Source organism: Nymphalis io, chromosome 4 (genome assembly GCF_905147045.1).
Source record: "Nymphalis io chromosome 4, ilAglIoxx1.1, whole genome shotgun sequence".
Classification (NCBI taxonomy): Eukaryota; Metazoa; Arthropoda; class Insecta; order Lepidoptera; family Nymphalidae; genus Nymphalis; species Nymphalis io.
The window spans coordinates 12487307-12507023 of NC_065891.1; the positions used below are offsets into that span (position 1 = coordinate 12487307).

The 19717-nt window shown below is 31.3% G+C and overlaps 3 protein-coding genes across 9 annotated transcripts in view; 2 read left to right on the forward strand and 1 right to left on the reverse strand.

The window, feature by feature from the left end:
• The window catches only part of LOC126768113 (mucin-17-like), a 96114-nt gene extending 94036 nt beyond the window's left edge, over positions 1-2078 (forward strand). For 3 of the 4 annotated variants that reach the window (XM_050486007.1, XM_050486008.1, XM_050486009.1), the window contains 2 exons: positions 1015-1134; positions 1676-2078. In XM_050486007.1, the coding sequence (XP_050341964.1) occupies positions 1015-1134; positions 1676-1756 (201 nt within the window). In that variant the 3' untranslated portion in view covers positions 1757-2078. The remainder of the gene's footprint in view (positions 1-1014; positions 1135-1675) is intronic. The other variant, XM_050486010.1, reaches the window with a different exon arrangement.
• Positions 2079-4478: 2400 nt separating this feature from the next.
• Positions 4479-7628, forward strand: LOC126768151 (uncharacterized). Its single transcript, XM_050486091.1, has 2 exons — positions 4479-5459; positions 5861-7628. The coding sequence occupies exons 1-2, from the start codon at positions 4518-4520 to the stop codon at positions 5873-5875; spliced, it is 957 nt and encodes a 318-aa protein (XP_050342048.1). The 5' UTR covers positions 4479-4517; the 3' UTR covers positions 5876-7628.
• Positions 7629-14067: 6439 nt separating this feature from the next.
• The window catches only part of LOC126768138 (DNA-binding protein D-ETS-4), a 37001-nt gene continuing 31351 nt past the window's right edge, over positions 14068-19717 (reverse strand). For 3 of the 4 annotated variants that reach the window (XM_050486066.1, XM_050486068.1, XM_050486069.1), the window contains exons 5-6: positions 17870-18037; positions 14068-15281 (exon numbers count right to left, since the gene is read on the reverse strand). In XM_050486066.1, the coding sequence (XP_050342023.1) occupies positions 15091-15281; positions 17870-18037 (359 nt within the window). In that variant the 3' untranslated portion in view covers positions 14068-15090. The remainder of the gene's footprint in view (positions 15282-17869; positions 18038-19717) is intronic. The other variant, XM_050486067.1, reaches the window with a different exon arrangement.

The following is a 19717-nucleotide window of genomic DNA, read 5'->3' on the forward strand; positions in this document are numbered from 1 at the left end:
TCACATACGTGTCTTATTGTTACTAACACACAGTTAATTTATTACGAATTTCGGATACGGATTTAACCCAAAACGGAGCACAAGTATAACATCACCAACAGAGTGCACAGTTTTAAAAATCGAACTATTTTTAACTTTTTAAGTAATAATCTTCATTCGAAAGGAATCGTTCAGGAATCGAACATTCAATTATATTCAAAATATTTATCTTACCGTCAATAAAATCATAACCGTAAATTTAAATTCACCTGAATTACCAAATGCTTTAAATTGTCAAAAAACAGACAAACAACGTAATCAATGCACTTATCGTAATATTGTTTTTAACCTTTTTTTAAGTAATTTGTGTTATACTGTAAATAATGTGAGTGTTTGTGTAAATGTTAATGTTGGTGAGTAATCGATGTTCCTGAAAGTTAATAAAATAATAATTATTTTAATCTTTAGAATTTTAAGCTTGCATTTTGAATTGTTTTCTAACTATTATTCTGCTCAATGAAGAACTACACTTCAATATCTACGCATTTATCATTCAGACTGAAAAAATTTCAATCTTTCTACGCTGTAATATTTAGTACTATATTCTTAGACATCTTCATTTTGCAGAAATGACTCTCATTATCTTAAATCTTCGTTATGTAAATAGAAAAAATAATAATTGTTATATATCAAATTTAACTCAAATAATTTGATTGGAGATTTGTACATTTAGGATTTCCTTTTATCTTTCCATTGATCCTTGTTAAGGGACTTTGGTAAGGGACAATTCTTGCATGCACCCTTCATATTCCCGTCACAAGCCTTATTTCACTTGCTTCTCTAACACCACATTCTGTATATATTTAGTATTATCTTAAGTTACTTAAATTTCAACTGTGTTTTTCATTATTATCTTTGTGTGTATTTATTTTACTTCATACATTTAATTCTAATTTCGTTTAGCTATTAGCTTCCTTATACTGTTCTTATTGTACTAGTTTGTTAACTTGTTTAATAATTGTGACTTATCATCAGATACCTCTAGAACCCCCAAGTGTCGTAACGACGGAGCAAGGCCCAGGCAGGGGGCAGTTGGTATCAGCGGCTATTAATGTAACTCGAGCCTTCTCACAGTTCTTAGGGGCCGCAATTCAGGTATATCATAAACTGTTCAGTATATAGCAATAAATATAATTATGAAATATATGAATTTAGATATGTTTAAATTTTCAGAATTCTAAACAAAATAATTTTCTAGTAAGTGGTTATTAATATTGGCTTATCCATAACGAACATCATCAATTACTAAATAATAATACTAATCAACTTTTATAAATCTATAATCCATATATTCTTATTTTAATTAAGTTATTTTAAGTAAAATAAAAATTGTTAGTAAGGTTAATAACCTAAAAAAATCTGAAGAAAAGACTATAACTATGTTGTGGACAGTGATTTTTACAAAGTATATATTACAGAGTAAAAAAAAAAACAAATAAAATACAATAAATGGGCTTTTCCGTATTATGCATACAAAATTTGTTATGATGACATAGAAAACGCACCTAAATCAGATGAAAAATATTCATAGAAGTTTTATCTTTAATTCAAATTATGTTTTTCACTAGAAAGAGTATCAAAATAATTTAGTCGCAAGAAATTAATCGTTTTAATATTAAATAAATTACGTTTTCAGGGAGCAGCTCAAACTGTACAAAGTGTCATACGAGCAGGCCAGAGGGTGGCTTCGGACGCGTACACAAACGGCTCGGGATAAAACGACCATGGACTTAAAACTTTTCCGAAAGTGTCATAGTATGCACTATGTGTTGCGAATGCTCAAATGTAAATATTTTCTTTAATTTAGGAGCCTCTCGTCAAGTTATATATAAAGAAGTGGTTATTGTTTAAGTTTGAACAATACAGTTAGTCAAGGGAACCAAAATTGTGTGTTATTATTGAAACTGTGAACTCTCTTCTGTTGTTTTCTTCGTCATTTTTCTCCATATTTGATAGTTTTTTAAAACGATGTTTAAATGTGTAGGGGGAGGTCGCTTGAACTGGTTGATTTTATCTGTCGTTACTATTGTAACATTTTTATTGAGATTGAAAAATTTTGTCGTATATGAAATCGTAATTATGTTACTTCACTAAATAAAAGTCATATAAAACTTATATGGCCTATGTTGGTAAAGCAATTCGTTGAATATTTTCACTTTATTTTCTTGCGGTAGAAAACCAATGAATTTGCAATCGACTTTATTTATACTATACTGTAGTTACAATATATTTTATCTTCTTGAATTCTTTACCAATGTTTTATATATTCGAAACATTGATTGAAATGTTTCTGACTGCTTGAACTTAGGACTATTCGATTCGATTCGAACGAATTTCTTTTATAAAAATCTAGAAATTTAAATAAATTTATAGTTTTTACTTATTTTGAATAACTTATACAGATTAAATGCTTGATTTTCGCTTAATATACGAGTAGCTTCAGATTTAAAAGGTAACATATAAAAATCCTATCTTAGAGAGAACGCTTTCGTGACGTTAGTTGGTTGTACACTACAAAAATAAACAGTTGATATAATCTTGTAACATTGCAGATGAATTTTAAACAATATATAATATCGAAGTCACCTGACAATATCATAAATTTTAAGTTGATTTCGATTATTCGTTAGGGCAAATAAACGATGTTAATATTTTTATTGAAAACTCTGCCACTTTTTATAATTAAACCGTCTAACCGATCACGGACTTGTCAGGGACGCATTTTCTCAGCGATCAGAAGGTAATAAATAAAGTTATTACAGTAATGTACAGAAGCATTAGAATAAGACTACCAATTAATATTAAGTCTAAAATCATGTGCCATTTACGCACGTGCTTCGGTAAATCGTTGATTCCTCTTGCTTTTATTTATTTAGTTCAATATCTATTTAATGTTTTAACTGTAATTATTTTTTATATCGCCGGTTTTTTTTTAGTTTATAAATAATGGTAGCACCAAAATAATAGTTTAGTATTTTAGTTGACTCGATGTAGTTCTATTTATGGTACTAATTTGATCCAATATCATTTTGCCTGTAAACTTATCTTCTTTTAATATTTATTTTAATTTAAATGAAGAAATCATCTATTTAATAAGTATCACATATTATGTATGAGTCTGTCGACGTGTTGATGGGACCTTAACGAAATATGTCGAGGGTACCTCGATAAAAGAGACAATGGAAACCGGAATAAGTAATTAGTAAAAATATAATTGTATGTAATTTATTTTTATCTCTATAAGAGTTTACTCGTAAATTAAATCTCATAAAATTTGGTTTGTCGTTGATATACATTGTTGGTATGAAAAAATACGCTCTTTAATTAAATAAACCTCTAACTTACTTTTAAGACTTAATAAGCTTTATTGCGTATCACTGTCTGTTGTAATAATTAGATTATAAGGACATTACATTCATTTAGGTTTTTATATAAATAACTAATCATATAAAATATCGAAAACTATCGACCTTCGAAAAATAAGCGGTATGTATGTATATAACTTAGTTTTAGTGTAAAAAATGCAAAATAAATTAATTTATGATGAATATAAATTGTTTTATTTAAATATCAAGGTTTATGTGAAAACTTATACCTAAAACTACTTATGTAAGTGAACTACAACACATACACACGCCTCACACTGCATTAGATCAGCAACATTGATCGATTCTCATAAGTGAATTAGTAAATAAAAGTAAATACACAAGCAAGAATAGCATAAATATTGTTTTAATAAATTAAATGAATTATTACGTAATTAATAAATGTATCGCGCATCATAAAAAAATAAATAGGTAGGTATTGTGATGCTTATTTTTTTAATTCTTTAAAAAAGTATAGTAAAAATTAAAAAGGATATTTCAAACAATTGTATTAAAAAATAAATATATATTCTTTTGTCGTATAATCGTACCGAATATGTTATACTCACAAAATCTATAAAAAATGAAAATAATTGTAATGTATGGGGTAGTTTTAGAATATTACTTTTATAACTGTGGGTAATTGTAGACCCATGTATGGTGGTCTCTCGCTATTAAACGCTCAACCGAATGGACGTCTTTTATTGCGCTCAGTAATTATCCTCAAATAATTATGAATAATATTACATATTAATCTTAACCGATGAACGTGGGTTCAAACCCGGGCAAGCACCTCTGAATTTTCATGTGCTTAATATCTGTTATAATTCATCTCGTGCTTTTCGGTGAAGGAAAACATCGTGAGGAAACTTGCATGTGTCTAATTTCATCGAAATTCTGCCACATGTGTATTCCACCAACCCGCATTGGAGCAGCGTGGTGGAATAAGCTCCAAACCTTCTCCTCAAAAAAGGGAGAGGAGGCCTTAGCCCAGCAGTGGGACATTAACAGGCTGTTACTGTAATTATGAATAATATTACATATTATTCACATATTTAACAGTGGCGACGAGTAGTAAAGAAACTACGTGTGTGACGCATCGTTTTTATTACTATGTCGGTGGGAAAACTGGAACACTTCGACCTTGGCAAGGACGATTGGAATTTGTATGTGGATCGGTTGGAACAGTATTTTATTGTTAACGATGTGAAACCGGCGATACGAGTAGCGACACTGATAACGGTGATCGGAAGTGACGCGTACGAACTGATGGTGAATTTATGTACACCAGTCAAACCATCTGCGAAAAGCTATGAAGAGCTGGTGGATGTTATGCGACGCCATCTTCAACCAAAACCGAGTGTATTGGCGGAGCGGTTCAAATTCAGACAAAGAGTGCAACGTCATAATGAGTCCGTGGCGGAATATGCGGCGGCATTAAAGAAATTGACGAAACATTGCGGTTTTTGTTCGGAAACATTATTGGATAATTTGAGGGATCAATTTGTATGTGGTATTAACAGTGACTGTATCCGTCAAAGAATGTTTGCGGAGGATAATATAACGTTCGATTCGGCGTTTAAACTCGCGGTGACAATGGAAGCTGCAGAGGCGGATGCAGCCTTGGTAGAAGGTCGTACCAGGAGATTAGGTGACGGCGTATCAGAGGCGGAGGAATCTATAAACCAGATTACGTCCAGGAGAAGAAGCACAGGGAAACATCTACAAAAATATATGAACGTAGGAACGCGAGAACCGGTTTTAAGCAGTGGTACAAGCCTCACAAGCGGAGCGATAATTAGCAGGCGGAGCGATAATAATATGAATGACTTCGCACGACAAAAGAAGGGAACGACTTTTAAACAAGTGTGTGACGTTTGTGGTGCAAATCATCAAGTAAATCGGTGTAAATTTAGACTTTATATATGTCGAGTTTGCAACGAACAAGGTCATTTAAAAAAGGTTTGTCCAGTACTACAAAAACAGGTGTCATTAAACATCGTAAAAAATGATAGTTCCGTATGCACAGAAAACGAAGGCTCGGGCAGTGAGGAGGTAAACAATTTTTCTATAAGTAGTTATTTAAAAAAATTTGCACCATACACAATTAGTATCAATATTGATAAATGTGTTCTTTGTATGGAAATAGACACGGGCAGTGCGATATCATGCATTAGTTATAATTGCTATAAGAAATATCTGTCACATAATTTAATTCGAAAGTGTGATTTAAATTTACGCTATTATACTGGAGAAATTGTAAAACCCGTTGGTAAAATAAGTCCTATAGTTAATTACAAAAATAAAAGAAAATCGTTGGATTTATTTATTATAAAAGATGCAAAAACGAATCTGTTAGGCAGGCATTGGATTAGCGAGTTACAGATCGAGATTCCTATTATGAATTGTAATAGTATTGATTTTAATTCCAAGCTGTTTAATTTTAATGAATTCAGTTCCAGATATTGTGAAGTGTTTTCGGACGGGCTGGGACGATTCAATGGTGGAACGGTTGGTTTTCGGCTGCGACCCGACGCGAAGCCGGTGTTCATGCGCGCACGACCGCTCGCTTACGCACTTCGCGAGCCTGTGGAGCGGGCGCTGGATCAGCTGGTACGGGATGGAGTGATCACGCCGGTTACTACATCTGACTGGGCTACACCGATCGTACCGGTAATGAAAAAGGACGGCACAATACGCGTATGTGGTGATTTTAAATTAACATTAAATAAGTGCTTGGAGGTGGATCGTTTTCCTTTACCGAGAGTCGAGGATCTGTTAGTTAAATTACACGGGGGTATCAAATTTACTAAGTTAGATCTGTCTCAGGCCTATGCACAACTTGAACTTGATGAATCAAAAAAATACACTGTAATAAACACTCACAAGGGCTTATTTAGGTATAATAGACTGATTTATGGTTTGGCTTCGAGTCCAGGTATTTTTCAAAGATTGTTAGAACAACTATTTTCGGATATGCCTCGAGTGGGTGTTTTCCTAGATGATGTGATAATTACCGGGGAGGACGACCAATCACATTTAAAAACACTTCACGAGGTATTTAATCGATTACAAAAATATGGTTTAAAAATTAAAAAAGATAAGTGTACGTTCTTTGCCGACTCTGTTACATATTTAGGCTTTGTAATTAGTAAAGAAGGGGTTCATACATGCCCAAATAAGATTGAAGCAATTCAGAAGGTTCGCATACCGAATAATGTATCCGAATTGCGCTCATTTTTAGGATTAGTTATGTATTACGCTAGATTTGTTCCAAACATTAGTACAATTTTAGCACCATTGTATATTTTATTAAAAAAGGAAAAAAAATATGAATGGAATACAGAAAGTAATATAGCTTTTAATAAGGTTAAGCAATTGTTAACATCTAGTGAAATTTTAGCACATTATTCACCTGACTTACCCTTAATTCTAACAACTGTCGCTAGTAGTTATGGAGTAGGGGCTGTAATTTCACATATAACCGCTAAAGGGGAGCGACCTATAGCTTATGCGTCTCGGGTACTTAATGCTGCTGAGAAATCGTATGCTCAAATAGAAAAGGAAGCTTTAGCTATTATTTATGGCATTAAAAAATTTCACACGTACTTATACGGAAGGAAATTTACGTTACGCACGGATCATAAACCGTTGGTAGCTATTTTCGGTGATAAACATGGTATCCCTACAATGGCGGCTAGCAGAATGCAACGGTGGGCCGTTATTTTAGCTGGTTATAATTATAATATTGAATACGTTCAAAGTAATAAGAACGCGGCCGATGCTTTATCTAGATTTCCAACGGGAGAAGGGAAACTACAAGTAGAGGAGAAAACTTACGTTAATTTCATACAAAATTTTTTACCTATAACACGGAAGACAGTAGTAGAACATCAGAATAAGGATAACATACTTAAGAAAGTAATTTTATACTTACAATCCGGGTGGTCCAAGGCGTGCGACGATGAAGATCTTAAGCCATATTTTGTACGTCGTAATGAATTGTATTTAGATGCGGGGTGTATAATTTGGGGATACCGCTTAGTAATACCTAAATCATTAACATCTGAGTTGCTAAAGGAAATACACGTTGGTCATTTAGGTATAGTAAAGATGAAGAGCATTGCACGTAGTTACGTTTGGTGGCCCGGTATCGACGCCGACATTGAACGCACTTGTAATGAGTGTGTTACGTGTGCGATGGAAAACGCAGCACCAGCGAAAGCTCCGATCAAGCCATGGCTTTTTATTCCGGAGCCATGGTCAAGAATACACATTGACTTCTTAGGACCGCTTAACGGTAAAACATTTTTAGTTTTAATAGACTCCACATCGAAATGGATAGAAATTTTTAACATGCCAAATACGACCGCGGCTGCTGTTATTAAAGTTTTACGGGAAACTTTCGCTAGGTTCGGTTTGCCAAAAGAAATTGTTTCGGATAATGGGCCGCCTTTCTCGAGCAAAGAATATGCCAATTTTATGAGGAACAACAGTATTAAGGTTACATTCTCCCCCGTGTATCATCCGTCTAGTAATGGAGCAGCGGAAGGCGCTGTTAAGTTGTGCAAACGGGCAATAAAAAAGTCGTTAAGGGATGGTTGCGATATCGATGCCGCATTGCAAACCTATTTATTAGCATACAGGAACGTCGATCAAAGTACCACGGGTCTTTCACCTGCCATGATTTTACAACGTAGGCGTATAAGATCAAGACTAGACTTATTGCATAGGGATTGGGCGATGGAAGATAGAGTACGGGAGGTGCAAAATAGGCAAATAGAAAGAGGAAAAGGAGTTATAAGGCAATTTAAACAAGGGGATAATGTCTGGGTAAGGAATTATGGGGAAGGAAAGAAATGGTTAAAAGGTAAAATAGATGGTAATTTTGGGTCTCGTAATTACCTCATAGGTAGGGATGACGGTCCACCTATCAAAAGACACGTTAATCAGATAAAAAAACGTTGGGTAAGCTTTGATTTATCTACGTCAAAATCGCCACCACAAAACCAAAACATGCCGAGTGATCACCCCATATCTGAGCCACAGCTAGAAATACCGACGACTGAGTCGGCTGAATCATCCAACACGGAACTTATTATTCCACCATCGATATCCCCTGAGACTCAGGTAGATGTTCCACCATCGATTCGTTTCCAGCGCGTTAGGAAACCAGTTGAACGATTTCGATTCGAATTTGATTAGGCAACTAATATTATATAATTTATTTTTAAGTTAGGTTAAGTTAATTCTAAGTAATGTATAAGTAATTAAGGGTGAGGGTGTAATATATGGGGTAGTTTTAGAATATTACTTTTATAACTGTGGGTAATTGTAGACCCATGTATGGTGGTCTCTCGCTATTAAACGCTCAACCGAATGGACGTCTTTTATTGCGCTCAGTAATTATCCTCAAATAATTATGAATAATATTACATATTATTCACATATTCAACAATAATCATAAATCCCGCTTAATGTAATTCGCTGGTCCTTCTTAAAACTGGATGTTTATTTTCCAAATCGATGTTTTTTTATAGCGACTATAAATAGATAAGTGCAAAGCTTAAATATTTAAAAACCTGTTAAGTTGACTTAAAATACTAATTCGATAAAAAAGTTTGTAAGGAGACGTGCTCCAATGCAGGTTGGTGGAAACACATGTGGAAGATCCCACTGAATGCGGTTTCATCAAGATGTTGTCCTTCCGCCGAGCCCGAAAATAATCTTACACAAATAAAACACATGAAAATTTAGTGGTACTTATTCGGGTTTCAACTTGGAATCTTCGGTTAAGATTTACGTATTCTACCCAGTAGGCCATTTTCGCTTTGGTAATTCAATAGTAGGTAATTCGCACACTTGTATATAAGATAAATTATATAAATAATGGATAAAAATGAATTTATATTTATGATAAATATATAATATGTAATTACATCGCGAAAGCTTTATATGTACAATAATAATTTATTCATTTAATTTATTACAGAATTTATTATTTAGTGACGGTTTGTTATGAATAAATATATAAAAAATAATCCGCCTTTTACTTAGAAGAAGCCCTTTTGTTATATGAACTGCTTGCTAAGTGTTTTATGGCAGGCGCATTATTTAATAAAAACATGAAAAACATGTTATTATAATTTATAACTTAAAAGCTTTTATTGATATTTAAAATTGTATTGAATTTAACAACATATTAATATTGTTACTTAAAAAAATTATATATTCCCAGAAAGTAGGTAATTACGTATAATCGTTATATCCCATCCCAAATGTTTTATAAAATTTATTTTAATAATATTACGTAAAATATCATGTCTATTAATAACGTCTCTTTTATTAGATTGAAAAAAAAAACAAACTATGAGCATTATATTGTTTTGAAGTTTATAGCGAGATAAATATGTATACAACTTTTTTATGTTATAGAAAAGGTTTTTTGTTTTATAATATACTTATAAAATGTGTGTGTGCTGAAAAATATGTAGATTTCCTCTTCCTCTACACAGACACCCAATTTGTAACGATATGTTTGTAAAACATACAATTGTATTAAAAAGGACAGAATTTAGTGGAATATGACAAGAAGTAAAAATGTTCGATTATTGTAACGATTTGGTTTGTTAATAGTTGGGATTACTTTAATTATAAGTATTTTATAAAAAAATATAAATATACTATTTTAATACTTATGATACATACTTTTGAAATGAAGATTTCAGTGTGTCATTGTCAAATGTAAAAAATATTTCTAAAACTTATGACGACTGACTTACATAGAGCCCTATACTGTAATAGTTATAATCGATACCTATTCTACCTCTTTCTGAATTGGTTCAGCCATTCCAGCCTTATGTACCAAACATCCATAAAACACTTTTGCATAATATTACTAAGATTCAATAAGTACGAATAAAGTCGAATTTATCTGAGTATATTATTAAAATAAAATTTGAAAATAGAATACGTTTTTAATTTAATTTTTGAGCGTATTTAAACATGGTTATTTCCTGTATAAAAATATGAGGTTATTCCCCGGCGCCTCCATATAGATGAACTGCGATTAAAATATAATAACCGGCAAAAAGCAATATAGTGATATTCGTAAGATATTTTCCTTATAACTTTAAGTTTGCTATTTTTTATTTGAAATCGTTAAAGAATTCGCACAGGTACACTATGTCGACCTAGATAAACATTTTGAACTTACGTTTTATATAAATTTTAAAGAGAAATGGCGTTGATTAAAATATTTAATAACGTACGGCATGGCTAAATGTTTTTAAAGGATGACTAAAGTTAAACAATGCATTTTTTCTTTGAAATGCACTGTTTCATTAATTACCCAATATATAATTTTATAAGTAAGGCTAAGTAAGTAACTATTTGTTATGTTTTTAATTTTAATTTGATGTTTTTGTCGCCAACTATAATAAATGAGCAAAGTATTAATTTGTATAATAATAATAAATTTATTTATTCTCCCCCACAAACAATAATGTTTACATTTTTTTAAATTTATAATAATTGTATCCTAGATCACTTTTGGCAAATTTTATTAAACTATTATAATAACTTTATTCTTTTTAGTTAATTTATTAGATTATTTTTTAATATCTTTCATATTTTAGAAAAAATATGTATAACTTAATGAATTTTAACGTGTTAAGTTACAAATTGTCCATAAAAATATATTATAGACGCCTTACGTCTGATAGATTATTTATAATATTTTATTAATCTAAGATCTTCAATATTCTTAAAATTGTATCCCAAATAACTTACCTAACTTTGCCTTACTACCATCCTCACTAATATTATAAATACAAAAGTAATTTTGTGTTTTCGTTTAAGACGCTTTCACGTCTTCACGGTGATCATAAAATTTTGCATACATGTTGTCAGAAGTACAGAGAAGGACATAGGGTACCTAACAACTGCCAACCCGTCACACGCGTGAGAATTCGCGGACGGAAACTTGTAAAGTATATATGTATAAAGGACTACTATTTTATTTGCAAGTAATTCAAGATCATTTGTATAAAACAAGATTTCTTGTCTTAAATCGCAAAACAAAATGCTGAACAAAATCAAATCACTAATCTTCCTTTAATCATAATGGCCATAGGTCGATGGTTGCCAATGGTGCGATAGACAACCAATGAGAGCTCAGCTTAAAGCCAAATTAGTCAATATGACTTTGACTGACGTTTCAGAATAATGGCACCATTCACAGAAGCTTACAAGTAAATCTCTTAGTTCTAGAAGTAAAACAGATAGTAAAATTAATCAATGGAGAAGGAGAACTAAGACCTTATATGGATAAATTTACAAATCAATTTATTTTTATCTATACAAGATTTTTTGCGGCTTGACCCAATTTCATTTATTAGCTGTACTGTTTCCATTATATTTATCCATTTGCTTCGATATGCGAATAAGAATATTGTTTATATTTTCTTTTTCATGATAATTCTCATTTAGCTTAACAATTGTTATCAGTGAGCATGTATTTTAATAATTATAACTAGGCTCGGTGCCGAGATGATCCCACGGTCCTCAGTAAATATTAAACGAAGATACCTCTACTAAAAATAATTTTTTTGTATTAACTAACGGAATAAACTACTAAACCAGTATACATAAAACTTATACCAGAACGCAATGCTTTTAGGGTAATGTTTACCTTTATAATAATAATATATAAGAAGCCGCAATGCGGAGTTCCATTCGCTTTAAATTTAGATTATTGGCGTGACAAGCGTGAATGTCATGTTCGTGTAAAAAATTTATAAAATATCGAATTCAAGCAAATATTCACTCTTTCATTCCTTTTAAAGGAAATTCTGAGGAACTTGCCAAGTGAGTCAGACCAGCACGTGAACACTTACTCGGTTTTGTACAAGCCCGTTTAGGCCGATACCACACACTCATAAGATATTGTACTATCAATTAGCAATACCTACGTACGAAAATTAATTGCACCAAAGTATAACAAAACCCAACATTTTTCAAGTTTTTTTAAATATTAGTCAGCATTAATAACGAAGACAAGTAAACTATTGAATATACTTCTCCAATAAAATTTCTGCCCTTGGACAACATTGTAATACTTCATACTACCTTTTTTTAACAAATTTCATAATATTATCTAAGAAGCAAAAGAGGAATTCGAATCAATATCTAAAGATCTTACTTTAAAACTATTAGTTATTTAAAACTATAAATACAGATTGTAGTAAAGTATAAATTTATACTTCAGTAACAGCCTGTTAATGTCCCACTGCTGGGGTAAGGCCTCCTCTCCCTTTTTGAGGAGAAGGTTTGGAGCTTATTCCACCACGCTGCTCCAATGCGTGTTTGTAGAATACACATGTGGCAGAATTTCAATGAAATTAGACACATGCAGGTTTTCTCACGATGTTTTCCTTCACCGTTAAGCACGAGATGAATTATAAACACAAATTAAGCACATGAAAATTCAGTGGTGCTTGCCCGGGTTTGAACCCACGATCATCGGTTAAAATTCACGCGTTCCTACCACTAAGCCATCTCGGATTTTAATTTTAATTTATACTTATTTAAAAATAATAATAATCCTTACTTGTTTTTGCACAATTTCTCATTTTGATATAATCAATTGTCAAAGAATAGGTAAATATATTAGATTCAATGATTTTTATCAATCAAAATCGAATAGGAATTATTTTATTTGAGTGCGCACTTACGCACCATTTAACAAGAATAAATTAATAATAAAGTTACCACCGGATGGGATCACAGATTATATCGAAAAGAATAAACAGGTAAGTCAGTAGTTACCCTTTTTTCACCAATTAATTACATAAGTATGTTAATTAAATATAATTAAATTATAATTTATCCTGATAATGAAGGATGTCTTTGCTTTTTTATCAACTATGTAATATTAATTTGAGTAATACCTACGTATTATTTATATATAATTTTTAAAGCTAGAAGTAGGTATCTAATTTAATTGGTATTCGTCAATTCTAATTTCGCTGTAATGTAATAGTTTACCTACGATCGATTCGATTGGCGAAGATTGCTTATTGGGCTTCAACAAACAGTCTTAATTAAATTCCATGATCCTCGATTATATATATAATTACATAAATAGATATGAACAAATAATATTTGTGTATAAAATAATTATAATTATTGTACGGAATTTTCTGAGCACGATTATCTTTTTGATATACCTAATGTTTGTTTATCATACCGTATCAATCGATTATATTGGTCATTTCTTTTTTTTAAATGACGAAAATCCTTCTAAAAGATATGTCCAAGCATGCATTCAATAAAAATCTCTAAAGCCTTCCGAGGTCGCCCTGTGACTTGGTAAGAGGGGATACCAAGTCGAAAGGCACTTTCACTTGAGGAATTCGACGATGTTGTGACGTCACTTTTGCGCAACGTGATGCAACTCGAACCAAATAAATATAATAATATGCATATGTCACATCTTACTTTATTATATATGTTCTTAATTTGAAAAGAGTATTTAAGGACCTGTGGTCTCTAGATTCAAAAGACTATCATTTTGAATAAGATTATTTAATACTTGTAATTTGTTTTTGATTGTTTTTTTTGTTATCTTTGTTATGTAAGTAGGGTAGGCAATAAAAGTTCGTTATATATGAATGGCCATTTATTTTGATGCAATATAACATTACATGATTCATTAAATCTACATTAGTTTGGTCCAATAAAATTATTATGTACGCTAACTGCGTCGCATGCTTAAGATAGCAACTTAACCTATAACCCCATTAAACCAACACCATTCTAAATTATTTACGTTTTTACAATTTTACATCGGCGGGCTACCGATAAATCTATTAATTATTTTGTCCCGAATAAATACGAATTACATGTCTATTTGGCACAAAATTTCAAAATTTTAAATTCTTACAAGTCCAAATTGAACCGCCATTGTTATGACTTACAAGTTACTAACTACACCTACATTGCAAGTGTCCCACATGTGCGCAAACACACAAATAAACATCATCAGTAACGACTAAAAAGTCACGCTACGTTTTTATTAACAATCGATCGTTTGCTTAGAATATAAAATGAAACAATTATTCTCGATTATTATAAATGTTTTATAAATAATTAAAAATTAAATGAGAATTACCTCTTCATAATCTTATCTAATTCGAGCGTGTGCTCAATTTTTTCACAAATTCGAACGTTATTATTTACATCGCTTAGTTATCTAAAAGTTCATAGAACGTACTAGAAATATATCATAGATATATGGGATAAACATTACCAGCTTTCGACTGACGAACGAAAATCAATCATGAGAACTGATTACGAAACAATCAATGTTGATCGTCGTCTAATCGCCGGTAAAAAAGTACTTAATACTAACGCAATCAATATCTCCGTCCAATAGAATTCCAGAGAAAATTACCTTTCCCGAATTTTATGGAGGAGTTTTGATCGATGTTTTGTCGCACCCCCAAACTGACTAGTTCTTCGAGATGCATTTTGAACATCGACAAACTCTAAAACTGCGTTGAATTTTACGTTACATCGCAAAACACAACCAGTTTCTCATTTTGTCCGCATTACCGCGGCTCTCACACGCCCTTATTTACAATAAATATTTACAAATAACTTATGCTAAGTTATTTCGAAGATTTTATAAGGAGTAAGGATGACAGAACTGGTAAACGAGCCTCTGACTCCTCTCAGTTTTCTTCATGATGCCTTTTTTGTAATACTGCCTTATACTTCTGGACAGTTTGTCGTAGTTCATCGCGGGCCTGTTTTTTCTCTTGCCCCACAGCCTGGCTACACGGACTGAATCTTCAATTTTGAATACTCCGTTACCTGTGAAACATGACATGAATTAACCATTTGTATATAGATAAACTATGATAATAAGGCTATTGTTTTGGTAAAACAAACGTGCAATACGTTATCAGATTGAGGTAAATTTACTTTCAAAATTGATGTTTTAGGCTAACGGCCAAGTGTTTTTTTTTTAAATCAAAGACATTATATCTTAATAAACAAATCAAAAGAGATTTGCATTGAGGTTACGATAATTGTTTATATAATATTATGTTACGTTATGATTAAATGACCCAGAATGCACGAAGGACTAATCGAAATCCTATTCTCGTAACTATTGCAAGATTATTCCTCACAATCAATACAGCTAAAATTACCATAATACAGCCGTTAATACCAAAAATAGACGTGTTAACAATAATAGCTGTAAATCTAGACAACGTATCGATAACGATAGTGTATAGAATCAGTCACGAAGCAGAAAACTAACCTTTTGAGTATTTTATAGAGTACCTAACACAAGGCAAGTAAACGGCTCGTTCACCTTGGATTGAGAATGTCGCTATGGATTTTTCAAATAATATAAACACGAGAACACTTAACTAATATCAATGACTTCACATGAACTGAACTGTGTTAGGAATACCCAGTCCCTATTCTGGGAATATTAGATTATAAAACAATCTTAGATATATCATTCTCTTTCTCTAGATATATCATAAAGTAAATCGATTCGATATCAGCGCATCACTAAAATATTATGATTTCAATTATGTTACACGACAATGCGATTTGTTTCCGTGTTTTTAAACAATTAAAATATATCAGTCAGTAAATAGCTGGTATTATTATCTTGGAAACAACGCGAAACAAAGGAAGCTACGACCCAAACGAGATAAAATATGCCATTACAGTTTTATATGGGTTTAATTGATTGACTACGTACAACTTTTATGACTTTTTTTTTTTGATATACAAAGATGCGTTTAATTAAATATTCGATTTCATTATGAATAATAAGATAATCTTAAAGGTTGCTGACGTAAATTCATCTTTTGTCATCTGTTCACTGTCTAATAATATGTCATATACTATATTAATACTAAGATTAACGACTTCCTAGATATCAGAAATTTTGATTGCATCAAATTGATTGCAAAATCATCATTAAAATAAGTAATTCATCTAAAACTATTTAAATAAATTCTTGCTTAAATACATTTAAAGTTAAAGACGTTACTTACGAAACTAATAATATCTCAATTGCATTGATACTTAATTTTATTACGGACGTCAAGTTTATCGCTTATAATCACAAATAAATCCTGTTCAGCAGTTTATGCATATAAATTATAAGAATCTGGTTTCCCCAGCCTTATAGCTATTCCTGCTTATGTATTGTTATAGAATCACAATAGAATCTAGTCAAACAAGGATCTAAATATTTTACAAGGAAACAGAAAGTGCAAGAACAAGTGTAGTTTTATGTAAATATAATTAAATAATTCAGTAGAGAAGAAAATCCGCGAACAATTTAATAATTTATTTAGAATGCAGTTTGTACTATACACGTTTAATTATTCTTCCATAGAAGCTATGTACTATCTAATTGTTATTCTGAATACTTCCATGAATTTGCATAGGTCGTTAAAACTCCGAGTGGCATTGTAATTGTTTATAAATGTTTTGTTTTATAGCTTCGCTATGATATTAATAACTGTTCCTTTTTTTAAATAAAGTTGGTTTACAGGTGGTCTGAACTTACAGCATCGGAAAATTAAAGATTTTCTCAATATAAAAAAATCTTAGTAGTGATTATATTTGAGCAGTTTTACATTAAATGCTTTGGAAAGCTCATAATACAGTGGTTTCTGTCCTAATATTTCTCCTGTTGTTTCGTATTGGCATCCAAGCGGACTTTGTATGTGAGGGAACAGAGATAATACATGTATTGATTGTGCAAACACTTTTACACTGTTATTTTAACTACGTAGTTTGCTAATATTTTATATTGGATACGATTGAAGAATTTTGGACTACATATATCTTAATATAATATATCTATAATAACTTTCATCGAGTCTGCTTAATATGTATATAGTTAAATTACTCTAATTTTAACAGAACAAGAGTATAACCATATTTTTGTGCGATGATATTGAATAATTACATCATAGAATTACCAGTATAACAAGCTACATAGGTAGTTATTTTAAAACATAAAATAAAATAATTGGATGATTCAGTTCATCAAATTAAGTCGAATCGTAGCATATTACTTCAGGTAGGAAGGTAAGAGTAACAGTTTGTGAATGTCTCACTGCTGGGCAAAAAATTATTTCACAAATAATAAAATAATTTATTTCGACCAAACAGGGATCATAAATACAAATAAATAGTAAAATGACAAAAATAACAATAATACAAATCTCAATTAAATCAAATCAATTCAAATTCACACTAATAAAAATAAACTTAAATTACATTAAAATAAATTCCATCAAATTAAATTCCATTAAATTAAATCAGGCTAAGGCCTGCTCTCTTTTTTTAAGAAGGTTTTGGAGCTTAAGCATAAGTTTAAAACTAATAATTATATATTATATATGATATATTATACTCACTTCGGTCTAACCACCGTATCGCGGATCCGTGTATGTGGGGTGAAGACAGGAGCTCTTTCAGGAATTGCCAAAGATGAATGTGTGTGCTGCCTGTTTTTACTTTGCCTCCACCTTGAGTTGCGCTGGTGCTCGCGGATTCTGAGTCTTCATCTGCTTGCAAAATTTCCGCTATTAGTAAAAGTATTTATTAATTAATGGATTATATACAAATAAAATATAAATATAACTACTATACAAATTATGACCGAGTGGAATGTTAGCAAGACAGCTTAGCAATAAAATTTTCGCATATTTTTTAATAAATATTTTTGACGGTTCCGAAACCAATGCGACACTAGGAGTTTTTTTGTTTTAGGAACGTTTTTTCACGTATATATGTTTGTAGAATAATAGTCTAGGTAACAGCCGATTTCTAGACGGAAGACTTTCCATATTAGAGATAACGTTTGGAGCTTATGCCACAACCTGCTCTACAGTGGGATGGTGAATACAAACATAACGAACTTGCTTGAAAAATATCTTAACGACTTAAATTAGAATAAAACATGTTTATTTTGGCTGATATTTATATTTCCGATTTTTTAATAATCGTAATCCTTAAAAAATATCAATTTAAATGATTATCTAACATATAAAATTTTAATGTCGTCAAACTTATATGGTGACTAAATAGTACCTTTCGATTATACAGCATTACATAAGAAACTTTCGTAAGACGTCAGTCATGTTAACGTTTAGGTATTGTGTTATTAACATTTGGAATCATTAAGTTGGATATTATATAAAAAGTAAAGTTTTTTATTTTAATGGGTTAAATTAAATTTGTCACCAATTTTCAACAGGAAAATTATTACTATAACATTTATTAAAGAAAGCTCTCGTGGACTTAACAAAGAACAGATATTACTCTAGTACGGATAGTACTAAGTACTCGCGGATGCGATGCTATAATATATGCTATAAATCAAGAAATATTCAACGTATAAACATACTATAAACCTCTGTCCGAGTTGAAACTAAACAATACGAAAGGTCCACATCAATTAGATTAATTGTTTTTGCGTGTATTCGGTATAAACATATGTAAATAACGAATTAAATTACCGATTAAGTGAAGCAATATAATAATATAATTGAAATAATTTAATTTTAAAACGTTTTCAATGATTATCGTCGCGAGTTCCGTAAACTTATCATTTGTAATCATTTTAATTTTATTGTCCATAAGTGCATATATATTTACTTTTAAATGGCATACGTACATTAAAGCGTGTATTTAGCGTTTATTTTTTTACCATTTTAATAAAATGCCGTTAATTTGTGCTGGCCGATTTCTGTTAGGGCAACGGGAGGCTAAGCAACTAGCTGGATATATTATAGTGTATATGCGCAAACAAAATTGTGCTGTTTATTCCTTCACTCTCATAATGAGACGGCATATCGGAAATAGTGCAAACGCAGGACTAACCGTTATGCACGCTTCATTACTAACCAGGAATTCACTGATATTTTGGAAAAAACTCATAACTTTTTATTGTTTAACGTAGGCCAAAGAGAATCTAGGGATTCGCACATTTGTGATCTCGTCACTAAACCAATAATAGTCCTAAAGAAGCATAATATATGACCTTCGATTTGAGGCGTGTAAACCCGTAGACTAAAACATTTGCAGTAAGCAGCTTAGACGCTATTTAAAGAGGCGAGTGATAAATTATTTGATACAAACAATTCTGTTTCTTGTTAATTATAGATTTTCTATATATATATATTTTATGATATATGATTTTCTATTATAATGTTTAGAATATATTTTTTAATCTTAATAAAGTTACTTTCGTTTTGCATGTT

Excerpts from the sequence above, each read along its gene's own strand:
- LOC126768151 (XM_050486091.1), top strand. The coding sequence starts at position 4,518 with ATGTCGGTGGGAAAACTGGAACACTTCGACCTTGGCAAGGACGATTGG.